A 25,936-nucleotide genomic window follows, 5' to 3' on the forward strand; every position below is an offset into this window, starting at 1 on the left:
CATGGAAGGAACAAAATGGGAGGTAGAAAAGGAACTACTGGTATTCCCTAGGTTGCATACACAGCCATACAGCCTGACAAACTCAGTGGACTTTGCAGGCAACAAGCTACCGTTGGGGAGAAATTGTGTTTTTTCATATTTAACCCCCCCCCCCCCCCCCCGGGTTTGCAGTAGAGCTATCTATGAATATTCCGCCAACTGCAGAGACAGTGTAGTGATTTCTGAGGTCTTACATAGTATGAGAGAACATGAAACTGAAGAGAACATAGCTTCTCTAAATTAAAAAAAAATACCAACATACAGCAAAAACTAAGGCAATGCACATTATCTACTACAGTAATTAGCAAATGACCATGGATACTATAAAAGATGAAAAAAAGAATATTTAGTTTTCCTCCTTCAAATGTCAGACGTACAACTTTTAAAATACCTAGATGCTGCTTTCTTATCACCATTAGTGTCCTTGCACTACACACCCTGCTGAAGAGTCTATCCCTGTCTTTCTTGTAGACCCTCTTTAGCTACTGGAAGGCCGCTATAAGGTCTCCCCTGAGCCTTCTCTTTATCAGGCTAAACAAACCCAGCTCTCTCAGCCTGTCCTCATAGGAGAGGTGTTCTAGCCTTCTGATGATTTTTGCAGCCCTCCCTTGGACTTGTTCTATTAGGTCAAAACAGAAAACTCGGCTGAGATGAGGTTTTATGCATTTCACACAGTTTTTTTGTCCTCCTTTTTTCCTACCCCATTCCAGTTTTACATTTTTTCCATCCCCCATTTTCAGCAACTGATAACAGAAATTCCACATTTCAAGATGTAATCCCAAGATCCTGCACAAAATCCCAGCAAAAAGAGCAAAGAGACTACAGACTAAGTACTAAGACTAAACACTGAACAGTATTTGGTCTGGAGACATTTCTAAAAAACTTGTTGAAGGCTTGGATATTGGTAGAAGCCATCTGACAGAAATTGCTGGTCCATATTTTAGTGTTCAGTGCTACTACACAGGAGTTTAGCAAGAGACTCTTTAGGGACAGCCCTCCAGATGAAGACCAACCAGATGTTCATAGCATACAATATTGCCAAAATTCCTGTGGAAGACATTATCTGTTCTAGAACACTAGGGGGAAAAAAGGGAGGGAAAGAAATGTCTGCTGAGCACACACACAGAAATGAAAAGGAAAGCACTGGTTGAGTTCCAAAAATGAAAAACTACCCTCACTGAAGAAGGTGGGAGCTTTGCCACCAGATTTCAATGGAGACAGAATTTCACCCCATGTGAACAGTACTCTGGAAATATCCCCCCTCCAGACACACTGTGGGAGCTCTTCTGGCTCTGAATGCTCACTGGAAACACAGAAAGGAAAATTAAACCCAAACCAAGAAAACAATACCAGAATTATTAATCAACAAGCCAAAGGGATGCAATGACAATTAAGCAAAAAGTAGTGCAGAAATGAATGGAAACTAGGCAGCAAGTCCATTACCTCCTGGACTACTGAGTTCTGCCAGGAAAACAAAGGGATGCAAGAATGGGTGCTTATGCTGCTGGGCATAAGGGTGTCACATCCAGACTGCAATGGAGGCAGTCAACAGAGATTCAGTAACAAGAGGAAGAAAAACTTCTTGCACAAATTCAGCCTTGCAGTGTGTTCCCATCACCAGTGCTATATAAAGAGGCCATAATCTAGTAACTTCAGCAAAGATTCCTAGGAGCAATCAGTGTCAGCACTTATAAATGCCCAGGCAGGACAGGTCACAGAAAGGGCACATGCAGCGAGCTCAGAAGTTGTGTAACTACGAGGACTCTGGAAATGAGAAATATAATGCCTGAATACAATAAACTGACACAACACTTACAAAGCCCCAACTATATGACAGCTGTGACCCAGTTATTTAGCCTAAAGTTGCCCTCTGATTTAGTTAGCATTTGGTCTCACACCAAAGCTATCAGCGGTCCAAAACATTCCCTTTTCTCTGCCTGTGATGCAAGGCTCTACCTTTCAGAGTGCCTGAACACCAACAAAGCCACATACGCAAGTCAGAGGGACAAATTCCCATCACTGCTGGAATCAGCTTCTAGCTTCCAACTAAAGAGCTCTTCTTTGCTGGGAGATCCACTACAAAAAGAGACCAAACGGCTGTTTCTGGGAACTATTGCAAATTGCTCTGTTGCGATGTGGCGATGACAGCATGTAAACTTGCTCACCTACAAGTGACTAGTATACAGGTACTGTGCTCCAGTGACATGAGAAATCCAGATGAAAATTCCTGGCTACATATTAAAGACAGTTGAGCGTGCTCCGTGGTTCACTGCCAGCTGTGTGCCTGGACACACTAGTGGCTTTCCTGCAAGTTTCTCTGCTGTTAGCCCTCAGGACTGCCTAGTGATAAGAGACTACTGTCCAGTGACATCAAAGCTTATGGGAAAAAGGGAGGGCATGAAGGCATAATAAAGCATCTCTGCGTGCTTATTTTGCTCCTATGGCTCAAAGCAAGTTTTTCAACCACTTATTTAGCTGGCAACTTGGAAAACAAAGAACAAATGTGTTTGCACTGACACTATCCTTCTACAGACTCTGGAAACAAAGCAGAAGGAAGGGGAAGAGAGTGGCTGGAGCATTCCTGAGCTCTTGTGCTCCCTGGCTGTCTCGACACCACTGTAACCACTGATGGCAAACCAGCAGAACTGCTTCTCAGTGTGCCAAGATCCTGGGATGAAACGCATGGATTGCCCCCTGTGCTGGGTTTTACACTAGGCTGCTGTTTTTTCTCAGTGTGGGCCGTACAGCTATTGGTGCTGGTCCCTTCTTTCCTACTTCAGTACTGGGCCTTGTAAAGAACAGTGGGAAAAGGGTATTACCTGCTAGAGGAGCTGCTGCTACAGGAACATCACAGGGGTACAGCTGAAACCAGAGTCTAGCCCAGTCTTTGGTAGTATTGAGATACTGTGATGTAAAACCCCTCCTTCACAGTTTAAACCTGCCTAAAATGTTTTTAAAAACAATTACTGGAAGGAACTAAATAACACATCATTTTGAACAGCCCTTGCCAGCATCCAAAAAGGCTTAAGAAAGTCACAGCTGTGTCAATGACCTTGCTGGATCCTGAATTCTGACCGTAAAAGGACCAAAATTGAAACAACTATCTAACCAACAGGGAGAAAAATTACAAATCCATTTCTGGGTCACTTATAGCTAAGGTCACAAGTGTTTCACAGCCTCACACTGGCTGTGATATGAGTCCCTTCATGTCTCTTCCATCGTTCACACGTCATATTATTGCTTGACTTGGCACTCAGGCCCAGACTAATATGTAAAAACGTTTCATTTTTTCTTTTTTCTTTCCCAGGACCTATGCTAACTCCATACACAAACCTGTATTTTCATATTCTTCTGCCTCCCTTTAAGTATATCTGATGATTTTTTACAATATTCTTGTCAATAGAATTATAGAATACTAATACAAGAGTTAATAAGAATTTTAGTCTACTACAATCCTCAATCAAAGCAGCTGACAAACGTTCTTTTTTAAACTGTCAGTAGATTTTCAACAAGGAACATCATTTTTAGGAACAGAGTGCAGACATTTTGAGGGCTAGTAGCTGAAATGGCAGCCCTTGAAGAAGTGAAAACTAACCACTGAAAATATTCAAATTTCTCCTTTTTAGTAAGAATTGGCAGTGTTATTTCACCGTGCTCAAATTTTCAAGTGCAGGAACTCTGACCATCAAACCTTATAAAATGAGAAAACCGAAAACGAATAAATAACCCGACGAGCTCCAGTTGACATCAGAAGATGAAAGGAAAGGCAAAAATTAGAATTCAACTTCCTTTTTTTCTAGACCAGGGGCACAGCGTTTGCACACAGGCAAACACTACACACAGTGTTTGCAGTGCAGCAGAATGACACGGTATCTTTAACTACTTACCTTGTGGAGTTCCTCTACTCTGGGCTTAACATAAGGCCACTGCTCCAGTATAAAAGCCTATAAAAGCCCTCAAAGGCCACTTTTCCCCCATTAAATACTGGTTTGCAATTTAAGTTTCTAACCATTTCTTTCCGTGCAAATTCTGCCACAAAGAGGAACTTACTGCTTGTTGTGAAGTTACCCTCCCCAGCCTGGGGAAAGGAGTCTACGTCTTGGATTACTTGTAGTACTCCCACAGTCCGCACCGGGGGATCCAGGGCTACAGAGCTCTCGTTCACTGTTATATCGCTGGCTCCTGTTATCTGGTTGGTTGGTGGTCCTCCTATGGAGGCTTCCAAGTCTGGAGGTATATCGTCCATACAATCTGCGTTGGGCTAATGGGAAGGGAAAGAAGAAAACGGAGCTTTTACTTCATAAAAACGTTTAATTCACCTGCTCTCACTTTTTCTTAGGCCCACTGCTCGTACTGCCACTTTCTCGATTCCCACAGAAGTGCTTACAGACAAGTACTGAAAATGGCAACATAGGATGAATGAACATGCACAGTTTGCAAGCTTGATACTATCTGTTGCGAGAGAGACTCAAAGCATGCTTTAGAAATATCCAATGCCAAACTCCCATTCATGGTCTCTAAATACCATTATTTACACTGAGAGGTTTTTGGGAAAGTGTAAATTGAAAAAGTAGTGCATTTATCGATATGATCTGCTCAACACAGGCAACTGCTGAGTCAGATAATAAATATAAACAGACAGTAGCTGAAGGGGGATCACTGTTTCCCTAAATACACATTTTATAGAGTGGATATCACAGCTTCCAGGAATTCACGGGAATTGCCTGTGGGCACATCTACATGTGAGGTGCAAAAAATAGAAGCCAAAGCTGTTGATAAGACACGTATTTTTATATCGCAAGATTGTCCCTTTTGCTAATGCTACATTTTCCACATAAATAGAATGATGAGAAAATAAAAAAACAAACAGTATTGGAAAACTGAAGACTCAGTCCAAATTGTTCCTTTGTTTGTGATTCAGACACCAGGGATGGAATCTAGATCTGCATAATTTCTTCTCTTTTGCAGTTTTATATGAACATGACTATTTGTACAGAATGACCCAAGCTCTTCAAGCCAGGTGTTTGAATTTTCACTGAGCTAACAGGGAAGCAAAGCATTGTGCAGCTTTTGCGCTGCATCCTTGGCATGAGAGTACCTTTCAGAAAGAACACTGGGATTTCAAGTGAGCACCAGAAGGCAGGAAGAATTGTTTGTACAGTAAGAAGACTACGTCCAAGCAGAGCACTAAAAGCAGTAAGACTAATTTCTACCCTTGATTTTTTTATGCCAACCTGATCAAGATTGGATGCTCCCATTCGTATATCAGCAACTACTATGGAGCTCTCCATTAACAATGGTGAAAAACACAGAGGAAAAGAGCCTTTTGAAACAGATTCTTGTGCCATTAGTCCACTCAGGAAGATTTAGTCCTCCCCAAGACATGGAGAAAACATTTTGGCACAACTATTTCAAGAATTGGGTTTGAAGTTTTGATATACTGCAAAAACAAACAAACAAACTAAAGGTTAATTCAGAAATGGAGGTACTGTATGTTAGGGTACAAAGCCTTTAAATTGACAGAGGAGCATTGCAAGGTTGAGCTACAGTTATGTAGATACCTTGCTCGGTTAGGAAATGTATAAAGTTAAGTTGCTCCCATTTATGTTTATTGTCCAGGAATCAGACAGATAAACTGGATTAGTAATTAAGGCTTACTCTTACCTGAATTACCTGGAGGTAATTTTGCCATGTGATTTCTTCCCCTCAACGGTAAGTGGTATGAACTGCCCCCTCTACCTTACTACTGATTACCACTAAACACAGAGGGGGATTAAACTGCTAGACTGGAAATTCTGTGTTTGAAGGGCTCAAGTCACAGGAGATGAACTCTGCTCTGTGAATCTCATTTTTTGCTATGCTCAGGTATCTCACATGCTAAGGCACGTGTGACCAAACTTTTGGCTTGCCTGGGATGCACTGAGGGAAGAGAAACTGTCTTGGGCAGCATAGACATAGATCAGTCTGAAAATAACGCCTCCTATTTATTTCCATGGAAATAACAACAGATACAAAGAACACAAGAACATTATTTAATAGAGGAAATTCTCAGCTACAAAACACTTTTTCAACACAGCCACTACCGTTAGCTATGCATTTTTGCCAGTGATGAACAAGAGACTGCATGCCACGCTCACCAAAATCTGCACCAGCAGAGGTATTGCCACTGCTGAAACACACCACCCACCACCTCACTGTGCTCACATCCGTTGTCTGGTCTCCAGAAACATTCAGCAAGTATCAATGAATGTCAGTGGGTGCCATTTTTTCCACAAGGAGGAATTAACACACCTTTGCTTCGTAACCACTTCCATGTCAGATGCCATTTAGACAGAGTGCCCCTCTGCTGTCAGCTACTGCACAGCAACAACACAATGGGATATTGGTGAGTGTGGGGCAGGGTGCAGCCATGGGTTGGACATGCCTGCATGAAAGCATTTCTGAAAATCTCACTACCTGCCTGCCTCCAACATCAGGTGTCTAGAAACTAGGCAACATATACAGCAAAAACATAAACAGAGGCTTAGCTGTAAGCACAAGAGTAATCCCTTTGAACTCAGAAGGTTACCATATGCTGGATTTTTTTTTTTTTTTTTCAGAACCAGGAACTTAGCATGTTTTCTCTTCTCCCATACATTCCCTGTCCGATTGTTGGCCCCCTCATGACTACTTTTTCACAAATGCTCCTGATGAAAAAGACAGGAATTTTACATAATCCCCAGATGACTGATATCCACAAGCTGAAATTTGGGATAAAAATTAGAATTGCCATAGTCAGGCTCCAGCCTAATCCACAGGCAGGGAGAGCTCCTTGCAGCTGGGATAAAGGCATGTTCAGATATACCTAGCTTTAATGGAAACCATGGAACTTGTATTTTCCTAAGTGAAATACCAATTATTTATCTGTAGGACTTGGACTCAGAAGTGTTCATTAGATCTATCACTCTTAGCTGTTAAAACAAACGTCTTCAGAATTTCATTTTTAGATGAGATTTGGCTTTGAGGGCACTGTATCTTAACGAAAAAAGACCTGTTTTATTTTTCTACTGCAAGAAAAATGATTTCTAATTTTTTTCAAGGAATTGGTTGTCTATCCTTTGCTCTGATTCCAGCTATTCCTAGAATGGGGCTTTATCGCCAACTTTTAAACCTTTAAAAACAGGGGATTATAATTGAAAGCCAAACCAAACATTAAAAAATCTAAAATTACACTGCTCAGTGTAATTAATCCCTTTATTCCCAAATTATTCTAGTTGGAAAAAACACCCCAGATTAAGCAGCATACTGTGAAATCAATGATACGAAATACTGATTGAAAAAAAAAATATATTCTGGGTTTTGCTGTTAGTGTGACCCAAATACATTTTCTAAGTTTAATTATATTGGTTTCACTCATCCCCTGCTTGTAAGTGCTTTGAGGGCACAATTCCACTACAGTCAAGGGAAGGCTTTGTATTGCCTTCTGAGCGCTTGGCTAAGGATCTTAGTGAATAGCTTCAAGTCATCCAATCCCCTGCCAAAAATGCAACTGTCTGCATATCCAGCAGATATTTGCAGAAAGGAAGGAGAAGCAGAGGGAAACTATTCTATGAGATACAATCACCCCAAAAGCAGTGTAGGTCTTTGAAACTGAAGGACATTTCCACTGACAATTTACTTAAAATATTACAGCCAGAAGAGGCAAAGTCTGTGAGCCGGCTACACCAGCAGAGACAGTAGAAAAGGTTGCACCAAATGTTTGCTGATAGATATTTAGTTAATTATCCTGAGCTGCAGAGTACCCCAGTGAAAAGCGGGGATGTTTGAGTGCTCAGCTACTGTGAAAATCAGCACAGTCACTCTGGTGCTTCATTGCAGCTGAAGAACCTGGTTTTAGGGCAGACAATCTGAAACCTTTGTTACAAACTAAATAGAGTTTAGATGTGAACTGGATTGAAATATTTAACTTTTTTTTTAAACTAATCATTTTCTGGAAAATCCTGGGTCTTCCTGCTAAATGAGGCACGATCAATCCAAAGTTGCACAAGCCAGCTCTTTAACAACCACCATAGGAAAAACACACACTTGGCAGGAAAAAATGGTAACAGGCCTGCCTACGGTAAGATTTTCTCATTCCTCCCCTTGTACAAGCCTGCAAAGGATTTAGGCCACTTATGCTCAAGCCTCCCAACAGAGCCTGCTGCTGGCCTAAGGCTTCTTTTCTCTGCGTGGAAATTTCAGCTAAGATGGCTCAGCAAGACTCAAGAACATGGTTAGGGAATGGCATTTTGCTTTATCCGCTCTACAGAAATGTTTGCCACCTCTCGCTGAGAAGCCCTAGAGCTTTACAGCTTCTTCCTGGGAAATGTCTTTTCCAACAACAGCCTACTGACATCTAGATAAATTATGAGCCTCTGAAAAAATCAGTTCATGAATGCTGATAGAGCCTGGTGGCTTATTTGGGACTGATGACTGCAGGGCTTTCTGCGGTGATGGGAAGCTCCCTGTGGCACCAGAAAGCACCACACAGGAACAACGTCCTCCTGGGTCCACCCTCAGCTGCTGCCCATAGCAAGGAGAAGGGTGAGGATGCACAGTTTGTGAGCAGCTGGAGAAAGGTCCTGGAAACTGAGCACAGACTGGGAGCATGGGCAGCAACACTGGGCAGGAGGGGGATATGCAGAGGAGAAGCAGGGACAGGAGATGAGGCAGGAGAGGATTAAGAGTTTAGAAAGAAAAGGCAGAGAAAACAGAAGAGCACCAACTGATAACAGCACAGGAATTTAAATCTGAAGTTAGCAGAGGCTCTCAGACTGTTTCCTTTGCAGTCAAGCCAAAGGAAAGCCCCAACATGAAGGCCACCATTTGCTCCCAGCTCCGATGGACAACAGCTCCTACTGTAATTCACTTCAAGGGGTAAAGCTAACATGCAGCTCTCCCCTCCTAAATGTAACCAATGCTTCTGCAGGTGGAAGCCAGCATGCTTTCTCCAAACGATGGAGCAGGCTGTTTTCAGTTTGTTGTTTTAGAACAAGCTAGGGAAATTTTAACTTAAATTAAGAAAATAAACTCTTCTGAGCAAACTCTGCTATTGGCACATTAATATCCAAGTGTCTGATTTTACTGTTCAGAGATTAGTACTGAAGTTGACTGAAATCTTCATTTGACCTTGCTGTATATGTGGATTACAACAGTATCCTTCATTACAAGAACAGCAGAGTAATTTCCACAAAAATTCTACGTAGGAAGCTCTCACTGAGGAAAACAGAACAGATCCCCTTCTGCCACACAAAATAGAAAGAACAAGACTGGGAGCTGTGAGAAGTAAAACAAAGGCCTTGTGAACTGAATGGTGCTTTAAATTATTTCTGGCAATATTCATAGAATCACAGAAACATAGAATGGCCTGGGTTGAAAAGGACCATAAAGATCATCCAGTTTTGACCCCCTGTCATGGGCAGGGTCACCAACCACCAGACCAGACTCTCCAGAGCCACATCCAGCCTGACTTTGAATGCCTCCAGGGATGGGGCATCCACAACCTCCTTACCTACTGCTGCAGAGCTGTTTGTGTATAGTAAAGCCAGTCATGAAAATCGAAACTTTCACACATGGCCTCTAGGCATGTTCTTCTTCCTCTTGATGCACCCAGCCTCAGATAACCTGTAGCTGATTTGCAGATATGTCTGGCCTTCAGCAGCTGTCAGTGAGGTCTCTGAGAGTCCTTTCTGGGTGTAAATACTGACTGAAAGTACTGAACTTTCTGGAAAGACCTAAACATCTCACTGCAGTTCAGTGGAGGTCTGTATTTGTATTGGTAATGAAACAAAAATACCAAGAGGAATGGACCACCCTGAGAGCAGGAATTGCATGCTATTGCATGGTGTGGAATAAAGCCATGGGAAGTATGCTACGTATAGAGACGAGATCGAAATCCTGGGTAATTTCACTGGCAGGTCTATGAACTGTGATAGGGAACCTGGGGAAAAAACTCTGTATTTAAACCTGCACACAGCAATGCTGAATGGCACCGATCCTTTTGTTATGTCTGAAACACCGATTTAACAGTTCTTTCATCTTTTAGTATTTCAAAGATAATATACACTTATAGAAGAAAAATTATCCCAACTATAATGATGAGTTACACTAACTACAACGCTTTATGTCATTCTTCCACTGCATTTTTAGCTTGGATTATGTTAGGTTGACTTACCTCCTCCTGTAAAAACAAATTTCATCACGTGCCATAAAACTTTCTCTGCAACAACCTGTCCCTTGTCACCACAAAACATATCTTCCGGGGAGTGGCTGCATCAGCTTCCCTAATATGTTCTTATTATGTGTTTTACTTAATATAACTCTTTCTTTGTCGATTGGCATGTCACCAACTGGGGAGGGTATCTACAGCACCTGTTAACATACTGACTAGCAGTGCTTCAGTATTGAACTTCACTGACACGTGGCAAGGCTCACACACTGTAAGAAAGCAACTCACTGCTTCCTGGATAAGCCCCTGATCTCCGATAACTGCAGTTAGGAAACGGTATGGCAGACAGGATACGCACTGAGTGGAAACATACAACCTAAAAAGATCAATTGTTTTAACTGATTCTAACCACACTGAAATGTACCAAACAAAAAAGAGCTTAACCATTTCTTATACGGCATGTGGTTGCCACATATTTAGTTACTGGTAGAAATCTTCCTAATTGGAATTAGCAGAACAGAGCTTGCCACAGATAAGCTTTAAGAGAAATCAGACAGAAAAGAGATTTGCCTCCCTAGAATAAGCCACTAGCTGTCCTCGACTGGTGTATCAGGGAAAATTTTATTTGTATATCTTCTGCTTTGAGATTTAAACTCAGCGTGGGATTGTAAAAATAAATCCAGCCCTGATTTGAAACATAAATAAAAGCAATATGAAAGAACACAGATCCACCTGAACACCAGTAAATGATATCCTACTCCACAAACTGGGCAGTAACAGACACGTTAACTCCAATAAAGATTCTTCCTTGGTAACATCAGTGAGGTGAAGGAGAGAGGTAGCTGCCCAGACCAGCTTCTATTATCCATAGTAAATTAATTAACACATCAATAACATGGTCAGAAGAGTAGGATGGGAGCAGACAGGCAAAGGTCTAGGGATGCTGGCGTTCCCTTTTTGCCCCAGACAGCTCCCCTGTGATGTGCTTACCGGGATCCCTAGAGCTTTTAAAATATTCATTTTACACATAGGGCAGGTACGATGGTCTAGCAGCCAGGGGTCTACACAGGACTTGTGAAAAAGATGCCTGCAATGAGAAACAAGATATTTTAATTCAAATCCACAATAGCACGATTTACCACTTAACACCAGATGCTTTTTCTGAATTCAGTAAAGTGCAAGCTTTTCAAATAGTATGGTTTGTGACTTCTGCAAGGACTGCCAGACTATATCGTCTGTAGACAAGGCTTTACAATGATTTCTGCAGCATGTCAAGCGTGTGTGTAAAGTATTACTCAATTCAGTTTGGAAAAAAAAAACGTACACTATTAGAGAACTAGGAAAAATACAAGAAATTAGTAGCAAAACACATTATTTAAACGTTAAACACTGTCAAGTAAACAAAACCTACTACAGGTGAAATCACGTTACTTCTTGATGGTTCTGCAAACAAATATGATTACATAATACACAAAGATTAAGCCATTGGGGTCCTGGTATTATTTTTAAGAATACAGGCATAAGGAAAACAATGAATAAATAAATATCTTCATTTAAATGGAAAAATCAGGATGATGTCTTTTAAAGTATGGTCCCTGACTTCCCTGCTCTTTATAATTTATCCAATGGAGTGAGCTCCTAAACAATTCCAGCCCAGAAGGGATTGCTCCTAAACCCATGCTTCATCTGAAGAGACCACTATATTTATATATACGTATAAAACCATATATATGTATTAAAAAAACAGGCAGAGGAACTCAAAATTATTATCTAACTTAGCCTGACAGACACTGAGATGGAACACGGAGATATTTAGTGCATGAACCTGACAGCTGTATTTTCTCCTGTGAGCCTATTCTGTTATCTTGTGGTTATAGAGGATAAACGTTACAAAACACAGGAAAATGGGGCTTGGGATTTAAAAACCACTGGCGAGGAGGTCAATTAGAGCAGCTGGGGCTCAGCATACGGCAGAGAAGTTCCTTTCTTGCTCCCTTCTCCTTTTCTTTTAATTCACAGGCAGTATATTTGGGCTGACAGTAGTGCTCCACTGGCTTACGTAATGCACCTGTCACCAATCAAAAGTGCTCTGTGGCATGGGATAGTTTGTTCTCAGCACCTGCAGAAAATGAGCAAAATTTCTTACTGCATTCATAGCCTCAGAAACTACACTGACAAGTAGGAAAATCTTTTTAAAACAATGAATAGCCTAAGCAAAACAGAGAATATTTTATTTTGTAATACGAAGATCAATATGCACAGACTTTCCCCAAGAGGTGAATGCTAAGACTTGTTTTAAAATAACATGTAGATAAGCTCTAACTTTCCCAAGGCCTGTAACAGGTGTCCCACATCTTAGTTAGAGCTTGAAAGTCCCATTTCAGCCTGTTTGAACTTTCACATTTGAGAACAGGCAGCAGAGGCTGGAGATTGCTGTCACAACCAGTCACACCACTTGCCATCCAAGCCACCAGGTACCAGCAGGGGGGCACAGGTCACAGCTGCCCAGCATGCCTCCCGGAGCAGGGACTCAGCAGCACACACAAGCCTCCAGCAAGAAATGCAATCTCTGAGAAAGCCAGGCTCACTAAGAGCACCCAAATAATTTTAAATATTTAAGTGCTACCCATTCAGCTGAATGGGTTGGCTGCTGTATCCTGTCGCAGACTCTCTCACATAACAAGATACACGCAGCCTGTCAGCCTGATGGAAGACACTGAAGTGCTCTTTCCTCTATATCGATTTGCAGCCATAGCTCATAGTAACACGTGGCAGCCCACACTGTCTGGTCTACTAGCTGACTTCAGTCCTGATGACACTAGAAATTCAAAGCCACAACCACGTGAAATCTCAGAATCTTATTCTTTTCTCTTCAGTGCTGTCCTCACTGCTTCTAAAAGAGACAACTTCCTTGTGGAAAAAAGAAAAAAAAGCTTTGTGGCAAATCGTCGCTTTGCTGTACTTGGTGGGACTTCACACAGCTATGGGAAAGGGCAGATCTGTTCTTGGAAGTTTGACCTGTCTAATTATATCAGTTGGCTGTGATACGAGACTTTGTCACATCTCATCTGATCCTGTATGTCAACATGATTAACACAAATGGAGTATCGTGATCCTTGAAGTTTAAGCCACCACTTTACTAATGCTACTGCAGTTCACAACTCTCCTTCAAAACAAGGCTTGCCTGACCAGCTAAAAACACAATGCACTGAATTCCCGTTTCTGTCCTGCATGTCTCTGCTTTTTATCCCAGCAGGGAGACATCCAATGCGCCACCAGGCAAGCATTTTCAACAATTCCAAGTGCAAGGACACAGGGATGTGCAATTTTACATTCAAAATACAGAAACTGCATTATTTCATGTGGAGTATTGAAAGTACATGTCTTGTTTTTCAGCTGAATGAAAAACTACACAAATCTTCATAGCAATTGGTTCTCTTCAATTGTGTACTCACATCCTTAAAAACATATGCTTAACTGCATGGATGTGAAACACATTGTGCCAAAACACAAATACAAAAACCCTGAGATTTATGCTCTTAAAAAAAAAAAAAAAAAAGAATCACAAAATCTGTTTTGGATTAAAAAAAACAAACAAACAACAATGTAGCTTCTATCAAGCCATTTTACTGTAGACTAGAAAGTCCTCTTTGGTTTTCAAGTTCAACCTTTGCAAGCTTCAGTCAAGCTGTGGCTCATATTACAGCATTTCATAATGCTCATTAATCACCAAAAGTTCGGAATTTTCATGCCTTAAAGACTTCACAGACTGAAGTTTAGCATTTTTAAAGTTGGCTTCAACAATGATATTGTAAAAGAAATGCTACTGATGCTGAGTAATTTAAACACATGACAGATCATGTCATTTGGCACATCCCAATAATACATTATTAGGGCTCCATTAATTTTAGATTTAATATGTACAACAGAAGGATCTTGATTATTTGACAACATCTACGCAAAAATGCAATGCTACTGAAAATCATTTTTAAAGAGTCGTACCACATTATATGATGTATGATTATACAATTTTAAAGTTTGTATTATCTACAAGCAAACATTTTTGTGCAGAATTATATCATAAAGTCATAGAATCATGGAATGGCCTGGGTAGAAAAGGATCACAATGATCATCCAGTTTCAACCCCCCTGCTATGTGCAGGGTCGCCAACCACCAGACCAGGCTGCTCAGAGCCACATCCAGCCTGGCCTTGAATGCCTTCGGGCATGGGGCATCCACAGCCTCCTTGGGCAACCTGTTCCAGTGTGTCATGAAGTCATTGACTGATAAACATCCTTACTAGTTTACCATGTAAACCCAGGTAAAATAAGAATCTGCATAAAATAAGATGAGGGTGTAACTATAATATTTCAGCCATCCTATGACGTAAAATGATCAACTGCATTTCTGCCTGATTCAAATTTTAAAAAGAAGAAGGTAAAAGCATTATGCTTGAGTTCAGAATTAATGACCCGTACATGGAGACAGTAAGAAAGATGTTTCAAATACAGGCTAGGAACATGGCTTTGATAATTGAAGTCATAGCTGCAGAAAAGATGGTTTTTGTTTCTGTTGTGTGCAACCACATGCATTGCAAAACTATGTTGGTTTGGATGGGTTGAGAAGATTCTGAGAAGGACTGTAATTGATTAGTTGAGAGAAAAGAAGGCGAGAAGAGAGATGTCAGAAAAATCCTCATACAAGACAAAGGTTTCCATAAGCAGAAAAGAAACAAATGGTTTTTCACCTCTCCTAGGGATAAGAGACACAATGATGTGTTTAAACTGCAGCAAGTGAGATTCAGGTTACACAATAGGAAAAGCTTCATCACTCTCAGGGTGGCAAAGCGCTGTAATAAATTACCAGGAGAGTCTGCAGAGTCTTCATCCTTGGAGGCTGCAGTGTGTTGGAAAAATAATTCCCAAGAACAACACGTGTGAGGCCAGTGCCCTGGTACTGGGTGGCCTCCCAGGATCCCTCCTTCCCTGCTCTGTAACTACAAGGCTGTGTACAGCTCACAGCAACCAAAGCAAGGAAAAGTATCTCAAAAATCCCACAACACTGCATTTACTGTTATCTAATTAGCACTTGATTTGTTAACCAGAGATTATTTGCGTCTGAAATGCATTTCACATTTTCTTTAAAGCTGCAACTTTAAACGTATAACAGAAAAAAAAAAAAGAGATTTACTTAGGGCTCAGCCCAAAAATTATTATAATTTTATTATTGTAAAAATCTTGTAAAACTTCCAACTTGCCAACTACTTAAAAAACCTTTTTTCCAGGCTAAAGAGGACTGTTCTCCTACCTTCCTGAACCAGTTCCAACTTTCTGAAGCACATGCAAACAAACCTACCAGTCACTTGGGTTGATTGTGGTTTTTTTTTTTTTTTTTTTCCCCTCCCTTCCTGAATAAAAGCATAAGCTACAACAAAAAGAGCCAAAAGCAGAAAGGCACGTTCCCAGAGACATGGACTAAGAGCATCAGTTGCTCAGCCCTACATTGGATGTCAGGCTGCAGCAGAGGACTGAGAAGGGCTTTGATGAGAGACTGAGCAGCACTGCATACCTGACAAGCAGGTTTCAGCTTTTGGGGATGAATACGAGCTACTATTTGTTTATTCCTAAGGTAGAAGAAGCAAGGACAAAGGGACAAGATGATGAGCGTAACTGAGAAAATGGAATAAAAAAGGAGTGCTGTAATGAAATGATTCTCACAGGAGGCTAATGAAAAGAGAGGGAAGGAGTGGAACAGCCTGTGAAAACACAGTTGTTCACTGGAGGTTCAGAGGAGGCGTGTGAGCTCTAACAATGTCTGCTGGTGACAGAAATGGAACAATCTGAAAAAGAGGTTATGAAGAAATAGAAAGTTCTCAGTAGAGACGAAGCTGAAAGAACTGTCCTATCTCTCTGTTAAAGTTCAGGAAGTAAGGAAAAGTTTAGTGAGAGGCAGACAAAGGGAACAGAAGCATCAGTGATTTCTCGAAAGAATGGCAGAAAAGATGGGAGTTTTGAAGCTGGAGATGGAAGACAAGCAGAAGGGAGTAGGGCTGTGATAAGAGAAGTGACTCAGGGAACAATGAACTTGCTGATATTTGATGTCGTGTCAGTGCCCTCACTGTGATGCTCACTACCACTTAAACGTAAAACCAGCTGCAAGCCAACACTTTCTTCACTATCAAGAGCTAGTATATATTTATTTAATACACTGTAGAGTGAGGTTTATTAATACAGTCAGTGGTGGGAGTTGGCTTCTAAAGAGGAAAGAGAAAGAAGCACAAGATAACAAGAATTCTCCTCCCAGCTCTCCAACAGAAAGAGGACATTTGGGAAATTTGCCTCAAGTACTAGGAAATATTATTTCAGACCTCATCCACTGAAATACTATCCAGCGAATTTCTGGTACCAATTTCTGAGCAGATTCAGGACTCAGAAACCTTAAAAGAAATACAAAGATACACAGCGCTTTATACTGAGCGTGTCTGCTAGCCACAGTTTTCCCAGTATAGCCTGCAGGACAAAGCAGCTGATCTCAGGGTGCATTTGGCTATGCAAGTAGAAAGTGTTGCATCTTGTGTAACTCCTGGATAGAAACACCAAGGTCAGCCAGCATGGTGTTGGCTTCTGTAAGACTTGGTGAAATGCCAGCCTCTTATTAAATGCCAGACAAATGCAGATACTGTACCAGAACTGAAGTGAAACCTCTGTTTAACTGAGGATGCTGAAGGAAGAAACCTTCAGTGTCTGTAGGCCTTTATCAAGACATAGAAAAATAGTGCTCTGCTACTCACTTAACAGAGTCTGCTAAGTAGCTGCTCAAGAAAGATCTTTCAGTTTTTGTAATTTAAAATTGCTTATGCTCAAACTGTGAGCATTTTACAAGACAGATCTGCTGCTGCTAACCTTTTAGCATGAGTCATTTTCTAGACGACCTTTTAAGTCAGCCAAGAACTGAACATCACCTGTTAACTATGTGTTTCCTATTCACTCTGCTTGACTCAACACTGTGCATGACAAAGCATGACTGGAATTGAATTATGAGGCAAGACACAAGTGAAAGCTAGAGCTCAGATTTTTTTTTTTGCTTTTGTATAGCCACTTCTGAAAACTGCCCGTCCCTATCATGTTAAATTTCCAAACTTTACTATGCTTTACAAAAACAAGCTTGATGTCAAGCCAAGGTCCAATTTTTTTTTTTGCAATTTCTCTTTTTCTTTCCAATTTCTGCTTCATGAATTATTCGCAGAAAAAAAAAAAAAAGAGTTCACATGCAGTTTGTCATTGTGGGGGATTTAGAGTAGGTCAAATTTATGATTAATCCATTGCTTTTTGTTTGCCATTTAGTGATGGCAGTAAACAGATTAATGAGTCACATGAATGAACACAAATGGACAGCTTGTTACATTCAAATATCTACTAGGGAAAAAATACTAGTAGGAAAAGAAACAATATTTCAGTCTTTCAAGCCAGTAAATATGTCCTCAGCAGAAGAAACTCTAAAAATCCAGACTCTGTACGTACCACATCTGAGATCACAGTTTCTAGGGAAATTAAACGCTTGATCCTCTTCTTCTAAGGAAACCACTGTTTATAGGAAATATCTTAAGAAAATGATTTCCCTTGAGGTATCTTTTGTTAGCTGACATCCCAAGGAAGACAATACAACAGTACGAAGAGGTGAATACAGTTCTTATCGCTGGCAAGAGGCCACACTCCTGCATCACATCACTGTGAGCATGCACACTTCATTGGGCCTGTTCACACAAAGGGATGAAAAGAGAAAGGAACAACCCTAAAAGCTCTTCTTGTCACTTTCATATCCCGCATGTCTGGGAATATTTCCATGGCAGCAACAGACAACACCGTTCTCTCTGGTCCTGGCACAGGACAGCACAAGAACTGCTAACTTCTGTCTATGGGGAGCAGTTAGCCTGCTCTAATCCTGGCTGCCACTCCTAGGACTCACCTTGAAGTCAGAAACAGGTTCTTCTAAGGGAGTTACTCTGGACTAACATAAAACCAGTGAGAAAAATGGAGGAAACATCATAACTTTTGGTTTAAAATTCTACTGAAAACTTTGTAATATATCCAGATCTGACAAAATTTCTGACTATCATGCTAAATTCAGGTTTTTACCACCACTAATGTTATTTTCACTTCAAGTAAAGAAAAAGAGTCATTTCAGGTATCTTTACAGAATAGATTAGGAATAAATCAAAGCAATTAATTTCCCCATCTCTCCCAGGCTCTCAGGAAACCTCAGAGCGATACTCTGAGAACAGAGCATAACTTGTGAAATAGACAGACTATCAGAGTTAAAAGCTCCTTCAACCTTCAACTTACCTGCAAGGTAAAATTCTGACAACATCATTGGGTTTGTAGCCTTCAATACAAACAGCACAGTTATCAAAGTCTGCTTCAGTTTCCTACAGGAAAGAGAACATTTTCATTTTTGATTTTGTCAGCTAATCTCTTCAAAGAAGAGTCTACGTGACAAAACAAAACAGTCCCTGATGCATGCTGCATATCCAGTAATGCATTTCACGAAAAGCAAGTCAGACTTTCAGACATATCCTGCTGGAAACTTTCCCTGGGAATCATGCAGATACAGGTAGCACGTTTGAACTTTCAGGATTTTCTGCATCTCCAAATAATTTCACCTCCTCCTCTCCCTACTCCATTCCTTCCATAAATTACCAGAATTCCTTCCCTACCTAGAGGACGCATGTGAGCTTAATAAGCAGTTGCCACTTCTGTTCTTCCTCTTTGTCCTGGTGGTCGGAAGAAATTCTCAGTGCAGTGATTCATTTGGTAATGAGCAATTGGAAAAATTACCTTATCACCTTTCCTGATTGTTCTGACTTGCAGCTTGCTGATTGCTTTCTTTGCAGCATCTCCAAGCCGGCGCTGTAATACAAAATTTGCTCTTAATCAAAGAGTAGCTCTTCATGAAGAATTCATTTTTCCTCCTTAGGTTTCTTAATAATCTCGAGTAACTGCACATGAAACCAGACAGTTCTGTACCGATGAGGTCAGTCATGCTGTTATTCAGAATAAGTGCACAGTAGGTATTTTAGGCTTGTTGGTACCCCATGGCTGATGAGGCAAAGCTATGCTAATTCAGTTCCAGAGAGGACTGCACATGAGCCTCTTGTGATATTACACTATGGCAACTATACTATTTCAGTGTGTAGCAATATACTTAACAAGTCTGTTGTTTTGGTATCCCACTTCTTTCCTCTCCTTTTTTTAATCACACTTGCAAAAAGTACATTTAAAAATGAGGTCTGGGCTGGTAAGCGCGATGAATGCTGGACTTAAGATCCAGGAGGTCTTTATTCTTACTTGGTCCAGGATCAATTCATGTTACCCAGCAAAATTTAGGTGATAATTTTTTTTAATCAAGATGAACACAGACTATCTTCAGTTCGTTTTTTTTTTGTTTTTTTTTTGGTTTTTTTTTTTTCCTTTTTTTCTCCTTCATAGAAGTAACGCAAGGTATAAAAATGAGGCAAAAGCATCTGCAATTTCTTACAGGTAAAACAATATATAGTCCCACAGAACATCATATTCATACCTAACAGTTTGCTTTTTCTTTTCCTTTCACTATAGTGACCATAAATTCCTTAGCATGTGACATTTCTGACAGTACTGTGCTGGCTGGGCCACTGTCACTCAAGATTAAAGTAACAGCTGATGCAAAACACTGTTCTCAAAAGCTGAAGATGAGGCTAAGAATGACGTGGGGCAGTTCCCACAATCGCAGCTCCGTGGAGCTACCTCTGCAGGCTTCTGAGCTTGTGCCTGCATCAGCACTCCAAGGGCTTGGCTGCTCACTGTGCTAACGCAACAAGGAGACTGGGCGACAGACTCACATGCTGGAAAGGTCTCAGGGAGGTCATGAGCTCCTGCCCCCTCTTCAAGGCTGGGTCAACTTCAAAGTCAGACCTACGTCCAGTCAAGTTTTGACTATCTCCAGGAAGGGAGATTTCACAACCACTGTGGATAATTTGTTCCAGTGCTTCACTGCTCTCGCAACCTTTTTTTTTTTTTTTTTAAATCATTATTACACAAGGAGAATTTCCCTAGCTGCAATTTGTGACTATTATGCTTGTCCTTTCTCTGTGCATCTTTGAGTCTGACACTGCCTTCCCTCCAAGCATGCACCGTGTCAACACAGGCTGCAGGCAGAGCCCTCAGCCTCTTCCTCTCCCAGTTTACTAAATGAGATTCCCTCCACCTTTCCTCATTCATTGCACCCCAGAACATACTGGCAACCCTCCTCTGGGCTCTCTTCAGTTTTTTCTTGCCTGTCTTGCACAGGATCACACAGCACACCTACTCCCATGACATCCTGTTAGTTTTATAACAGCGCGTTCCAAATTGCTAACCGTAAATGACTTAAACTCTTCTTCTCACCCCCTTTTCCCATCTAATTTCCAACCATGTGCTGTTAGTTAGGCGGGAGATTTAGGAGCTCTGGTGACTCAGAAGACATTCAACTTTCAGAGCCGGGAACACTGCCTGTGCTGGAATTCTGAGGGCATGTCAATGGGAAGGGTTTCCAGCTGGAGGGATGAGAGCTTGAAGCCAAAAATGGGACAAAGCTGAACGCTGCCTGTAAATTGAGACCTCATCATCACACAGATATGATTAATAAATTACCACTTTGTTCTTTGGATTCAATTAAAACCACTATTTAATTTAGAGGGTGAGTTTATTGGATTGGAAAGACATAGAATGTGTGTAATCCTGAAAGCAGCGAGCAATTTCAGGCCTGGCTAAAGAGATGAAAATGATCTTGGCTATCTCATAAGATTTACATATGTGCTTCCCAGCACAGCTAATTATTACATGTGAGGGAGTTCCTTGTAGTTACACATCTTTCCTGTGGTACATTTTTCTCACAGTCTCCCTTCAATAAACAGATCTGACAAGAGCTGGAAGCATTTCTTGCCAGCTATTTGTTTCTTCAATGTAAATCAAAGACAGACTGATAACACAGAGCGAGACAAGAGCCATTGCACCCTACTTCAGGAATTGCTTGTGATTCCTTTTTATCATTATTATTACTTAAACTAATGAAATGTCTCAGTTCCTTTTTTTTTGCACGTTCTTCAAGGGGATAGGACAAGATTAAAGACTCATGTACATCTTTGATCTGCTTGTTTTCATGTTTGCTTTCTCTTGTCTATCTTAAATAGACAAGTTCATGACTTAAATGCAAATAAGAATTATTTAATTTTTGAAAGAACTTGGAGCAAAGTTGTACTTCCAAAGGATTCTTCTATTTGAAGAAAAGGCATGCTATCACCAATCATTGTCCCTAGAAGATAAGAGGCATTACAATAGCTTAAGGGTTTAAAATGAAGCTTAGAGATTTATAATTATAAATCCCATAATCTCATTAGCAAGACTGCAACATTCGATATTGGACTGGAAGGAGTTAAGAGTATCAGATGCAGTGGTCTTGTGGAGATGATGCTACTACATAAAAGGTAAGGACAGTAGCATGGAAAGCATCACTCATCTGCTCCTGAGGAAGTAAATGACAGAAGACTGCTTCAAATCTGATGTCTCTCTCCAATGGCCCAAAACTCTCCCAAGAAGTCATGACCAGCTGTTTTCTTCCTCAGAGAAATGCCTGAACCTCCATACGTTGTCAGTTAAATACTAAACTAGATTCTTCCCTGGATATTAAACCACGACTTGCAGGTCCTTAGTGGAATAATTGCCTGCTTTGGCTTTTGCCATCCCGCAAAAATCATGGAGCTCACTTGGTATCAAAATGATTTTACATAAAACTTCTTAACAAGAAGCAAATTGGAAGAAACAACATGGAAGAAATCCTGCCAACAGATGCGGAACTCAGATACCTCCTGCTTGCTGTCTTCCTATCCCATGGTTCACAGACAACAGAAAGGGATCTCTGATCTCAGAAAGAAACACTACTGGTGAAATATGAACTGAGACACATTGATGTGATATTTTACTTTTTAAAGCCCGTGTCCTGGCTACTACAAGGCTAAGATGGCAAGTCTTGCTGACAGTTGCTGAATGACCTCCAGGAATTCACTTGTCATGTAATAACTAACTGCTTTCAATTATTGTTTGTATCAAGCAACATCTGCCACCTGATGTTGCTTGATACAAACAATTCCCATAGTCTTTCATGGACATGATGACAATTTCATTTTCAGGAGGGCCTCAGGAACAAGCTGCTGAGGAAACAGGTTGACTATACTTTTCTTTCACGAAATGATTTGCTTGATATCAAAAGAACATAACGCTGAGCATATCTACTTCCTGACCACTTTTTTGATGGTAAAAGAGAAATAAAACTTGGGACTTTCATGCATATGAATATTACCCTACCTTCTACTTTAACACATATCATACAGTCACCTGTCCTAAAGACACTCCTAAAAACTCAAAACATTAAAATCAAAATTGAAACGTAACCATGTTTTCTATGACTGTAAGAAGCATGATTGTATCTGTAGATGACACCCTAGCTGCAGAAGCATAACCCCATAATGAAAGACAATTTTAGGCTCCACTGCAGAAATTCCCAACTAAGTTTACATTCATATGAATGGGCCATGGCATGCAGTGGGAAGCCTTGCAGTCATGGTTCTCTACTCAGCTAAATCAAGCACCTAACTGGTTCTCCTTTCTGGCACGTGAACCTGGATTTTGCAGAGAGGGTGAAGGAGAGTGATGGTTGAATATAAATATATGTGCTATATGCCCAGGTTTATATGCCCAGGTTTCATTTCACTAAGGAGTAAGAGGAGAAATCCAGGAGATTCTTCAGTCCTCCTATCTGCCTGTATTATTAGCCAGAGTTGTTGTTTTAAGTTAGTTCTTCTTGGAATAAGTGACTGAACAGCAACTTCAGCTATGTATAAGATAGGAAGGAAAGTCACTGTATACGAAAGAGCAGCGAGACAGAAGTGGTGATGAATCTTGACAAAAAGATTTTACAGAAAACCAAAACATAATTACAGTCAGTTAGCTGAGAAGAGGTAAAATGAAACATGACTTAGGGATACTCAAAGTAATCAATGAAAGACGTTCAGAAACCTTGCTTTCTTATAATACAACTTTTTCTGCTGATCATGTATTTACAGTTGGTGTTACAGCTGGAAAGATTACCGTGGTGAAAATGGGAAAAGAAACAAACAGGGAAGGAATGCTCACCTCTATCCAAAGAACTAGGTTCGCGAGAAAGACTCCACAAAGGAGGAATCTCCAGAAAGAGAACCTTCCCCAGTGGCAGTCAACCCTTAGATAGGATCTAAGAGAGATGCAGCCGGGCTCCACCCCCTTTCAGTCGCACAGCTGAATTGCCTTCACCTGTGCTCCCATGGCTGACCCAATCCTTTCCCCAGGTGATCAATCAATGGTTGAGGCCAGGACTCAACAGTTGCCATACATCATATTTTGCAGTTGGCTACCCTGTCCCAATTTCTCAGCACAGTGCCCAAGCTACCCACTCAGAGGCTGGACTGCCGTTGGTAGCAGCCTCGCTATCAGCCAGAGCTAGGAAGAGTATGCATGATGGAAGTTAGCAAAGAGGTAAGTGCAAGTTCTCCTTCAACTAAGAAAATACTCGCCCTCATAAGCTTTTATTTTAATAATGTGGGATTTAAAATCATCCAGATATAAAAAAAAAAAATCTCCTTTATTATTATTTTTAAAACCGAAACCTAATTAACGAGTCACAGCTTTTTGTGCTTAGATGAGCAGTCAGTGTGTAGGAAACTGGGTAGGAAACTGATGGCACAACTTTCCCTAAATAGGCTGGCTGGCACCCTCTTCATCTGAAGCTCTGTTTATACCAACATCTCAACCTTACCCTTTGGATAAACTTTAACTAACAAATAGAAGAAAGCACCCTTCTTAATGCTGGCCAGCAACGAAGGCATTTACAACAAATAAGCATGATACCAAATGCAAGCTAGAATGGCAAAAGCTTTTGAGACAAATGACAAAAAACACCACGTTCTAAACTATATCCCAAAAAGCAATAGAACACATTTCTCTTGAATATATCTGAATATCTAAGAACTTTGTGCTCTCATCTTCACATTACAAGATAACATGCTCAAGTTTAAAAACAAAAACAAAAAAACATTAGAGGAAGGAACCCTCATGAAAAAGGAAAGAGCAAATGAAGCTATTCTGACAGCTACCTACATTTCTATACTCCATAACCAGGACTAAAAAAGTCACTAACAGAAATGGTTGAATGTTATCCATATGTGTCACTGTTTCATAAGAAAAGAGCAGTAAGGAGATTAAAAGACAAGCAAAACTGAGTGAAGAAAGTATATAAAGAAATTCCAGTTTGTCCTGTAATGATAATAATTATAGCTTTGGAGAGAAAAAAAAAAAAAAAAAAGTAACAATTGCTTAGGAGGTCTGTTTTTTTATTCTTTTCAAAAACAGAATTAGTATCAATAACAAAGTTATCAAAACCTCTGCTCAGGATAATTGTTTGTGCACTCACTAGTCTCATTTAAACATTTCTCCTTTCTGGAAAGAAAGAAAGAAAAGACTGGAAAGGAAAAATGCTTGAACACACAAACTTGTCCTTCCAAACTATGATGTATAACCTGAAGGGTGCTTCTTATTTTGCTGGGTTTCATGTTTATGTATGCCTATTTACACTGCTAATCTGCCTGTATAATTACTTGATTGAAGGCACACTCAGGTTATTCACATGCATAAATCAGGCACACATGATGCCAAAGCATCTGAAAACTACCACAGCCACTACAGCCACAGTGACTCTGCTGCCAGTGATGCTCAAATTCCAGCTGAGATAGTCTCATTTTTACTATTCAAAATTTCATGATCTATATTTAAAAGTAAAATATATTCTTTCTGTCTGTCAATACAGAGCAGCTGCTCTCTATCTCTGAGGATGCCTGAGTTTCAATGGCAGTGGTGAGGGATCCCTATATGTTAAGTTTATGTTTGAGTGCAGCACTACTTTCTTCTACAAGACGATTGTAAACAATCCCAGTTTATTTTTTCAGCAGAGCAAGCAAAGCAGTCTTCCTCTTGCTGGAACAGGAGTTTATTAAGAGTCCAAAACCATCTCTGAATCACAGAGCATTATTTTTCCTGCAGTAAAATGGTCATCTCCTCGGATTTCAGCACTGATAACATTTCCTACTGCACCATTAAAATGAAACGTAGAAGTTTCAGTTTCACAGTTCTGCTGATGCCAAGATTAGTTGGATCCAGTCAAGAAAAGATGAAATTTATCATCAATATCGCTACTAATATTTGTTGCTGAACTACTATAAAAATTGAGGGTGCTTTATAAACCCGAGGGCCTCAGGACCTACCACTCATTCCCACACAATGCTGCTGGCTTCTCTCCAGCTCTATAGGTTTTGTGTCTCTTTCAGGGAGAGGCTAGACAAAATGCCAAAGCCAAAGGTTTAATAATATGGGTGACTATCACTACACCATTTACACGTTCAGTGATTACTGTCAAATGAACAGGAATGTCTTTTCCTTTAAAGGCCCTTCTGAAGAAGCATGAAAATGAAAACACTTCTTTTTAATCTCCTCACATATTGCGAAGCCTTATTTCTTATACATACTTTCACATACCTCATTACGTTTTAGTTACCATTTTGATCATAAGGGTTTTTATTCGTATTCATTCCTCCATTGCTTGGCTATATGTAA

At 40.5% G+C, this 25,936-nt stretch overlaps 1 protein-coding gene across 1 annotated transcript in view; it reads right to left on the bottom strand.

Annotated features, from left to right (window-relative positions):
- RNF150 (ring finger protein 150) overlaps window positions 1–25,936 on the bottom strand; it is a 119,443-nt gene that overhangs the window by 25,401 nt on the left and 68,106 nt on the right. Inside the window, exons 3-6 of the mRNA XM_085222112.1 lie at window positions 19,061–19,132; window positions 18,569–18,651; window positions 11,216–11,312; window positions 4,090–4,300 (exon numbers count right to left, since the gene is read on the bottom strand). Coding sequence (XP_085078238.1) covers window positions 4,090–4,300; window positions 11,216–11,312; window positions 18,569–18,651; window positions 19,061–19,132 — 463 coding nt within the window. The remainder of the gene's footprint in view (window positions 1–4,089; window positions 4,301–11,215; window positions 11,313–18,568; window positions 18,652–19,060; window positions 19,133–25,936) is intronic.

The sequence above is a fragment of the Meleagris gallopavo genome, chromosome 4 (genome assembly GCF_905368555.1).
Source record: "Meleagris gallopavo chromosome 4, MGAL_WU_HG_1.1, whole genome shotgun sequence".
Taxonomy (NCBI): domain Eukaryota; kingdom Metazoa; phylum Chordata; class Aves; order Galliformes; family Phasianidae; genus Meleagris; species Meleagris gallopavo.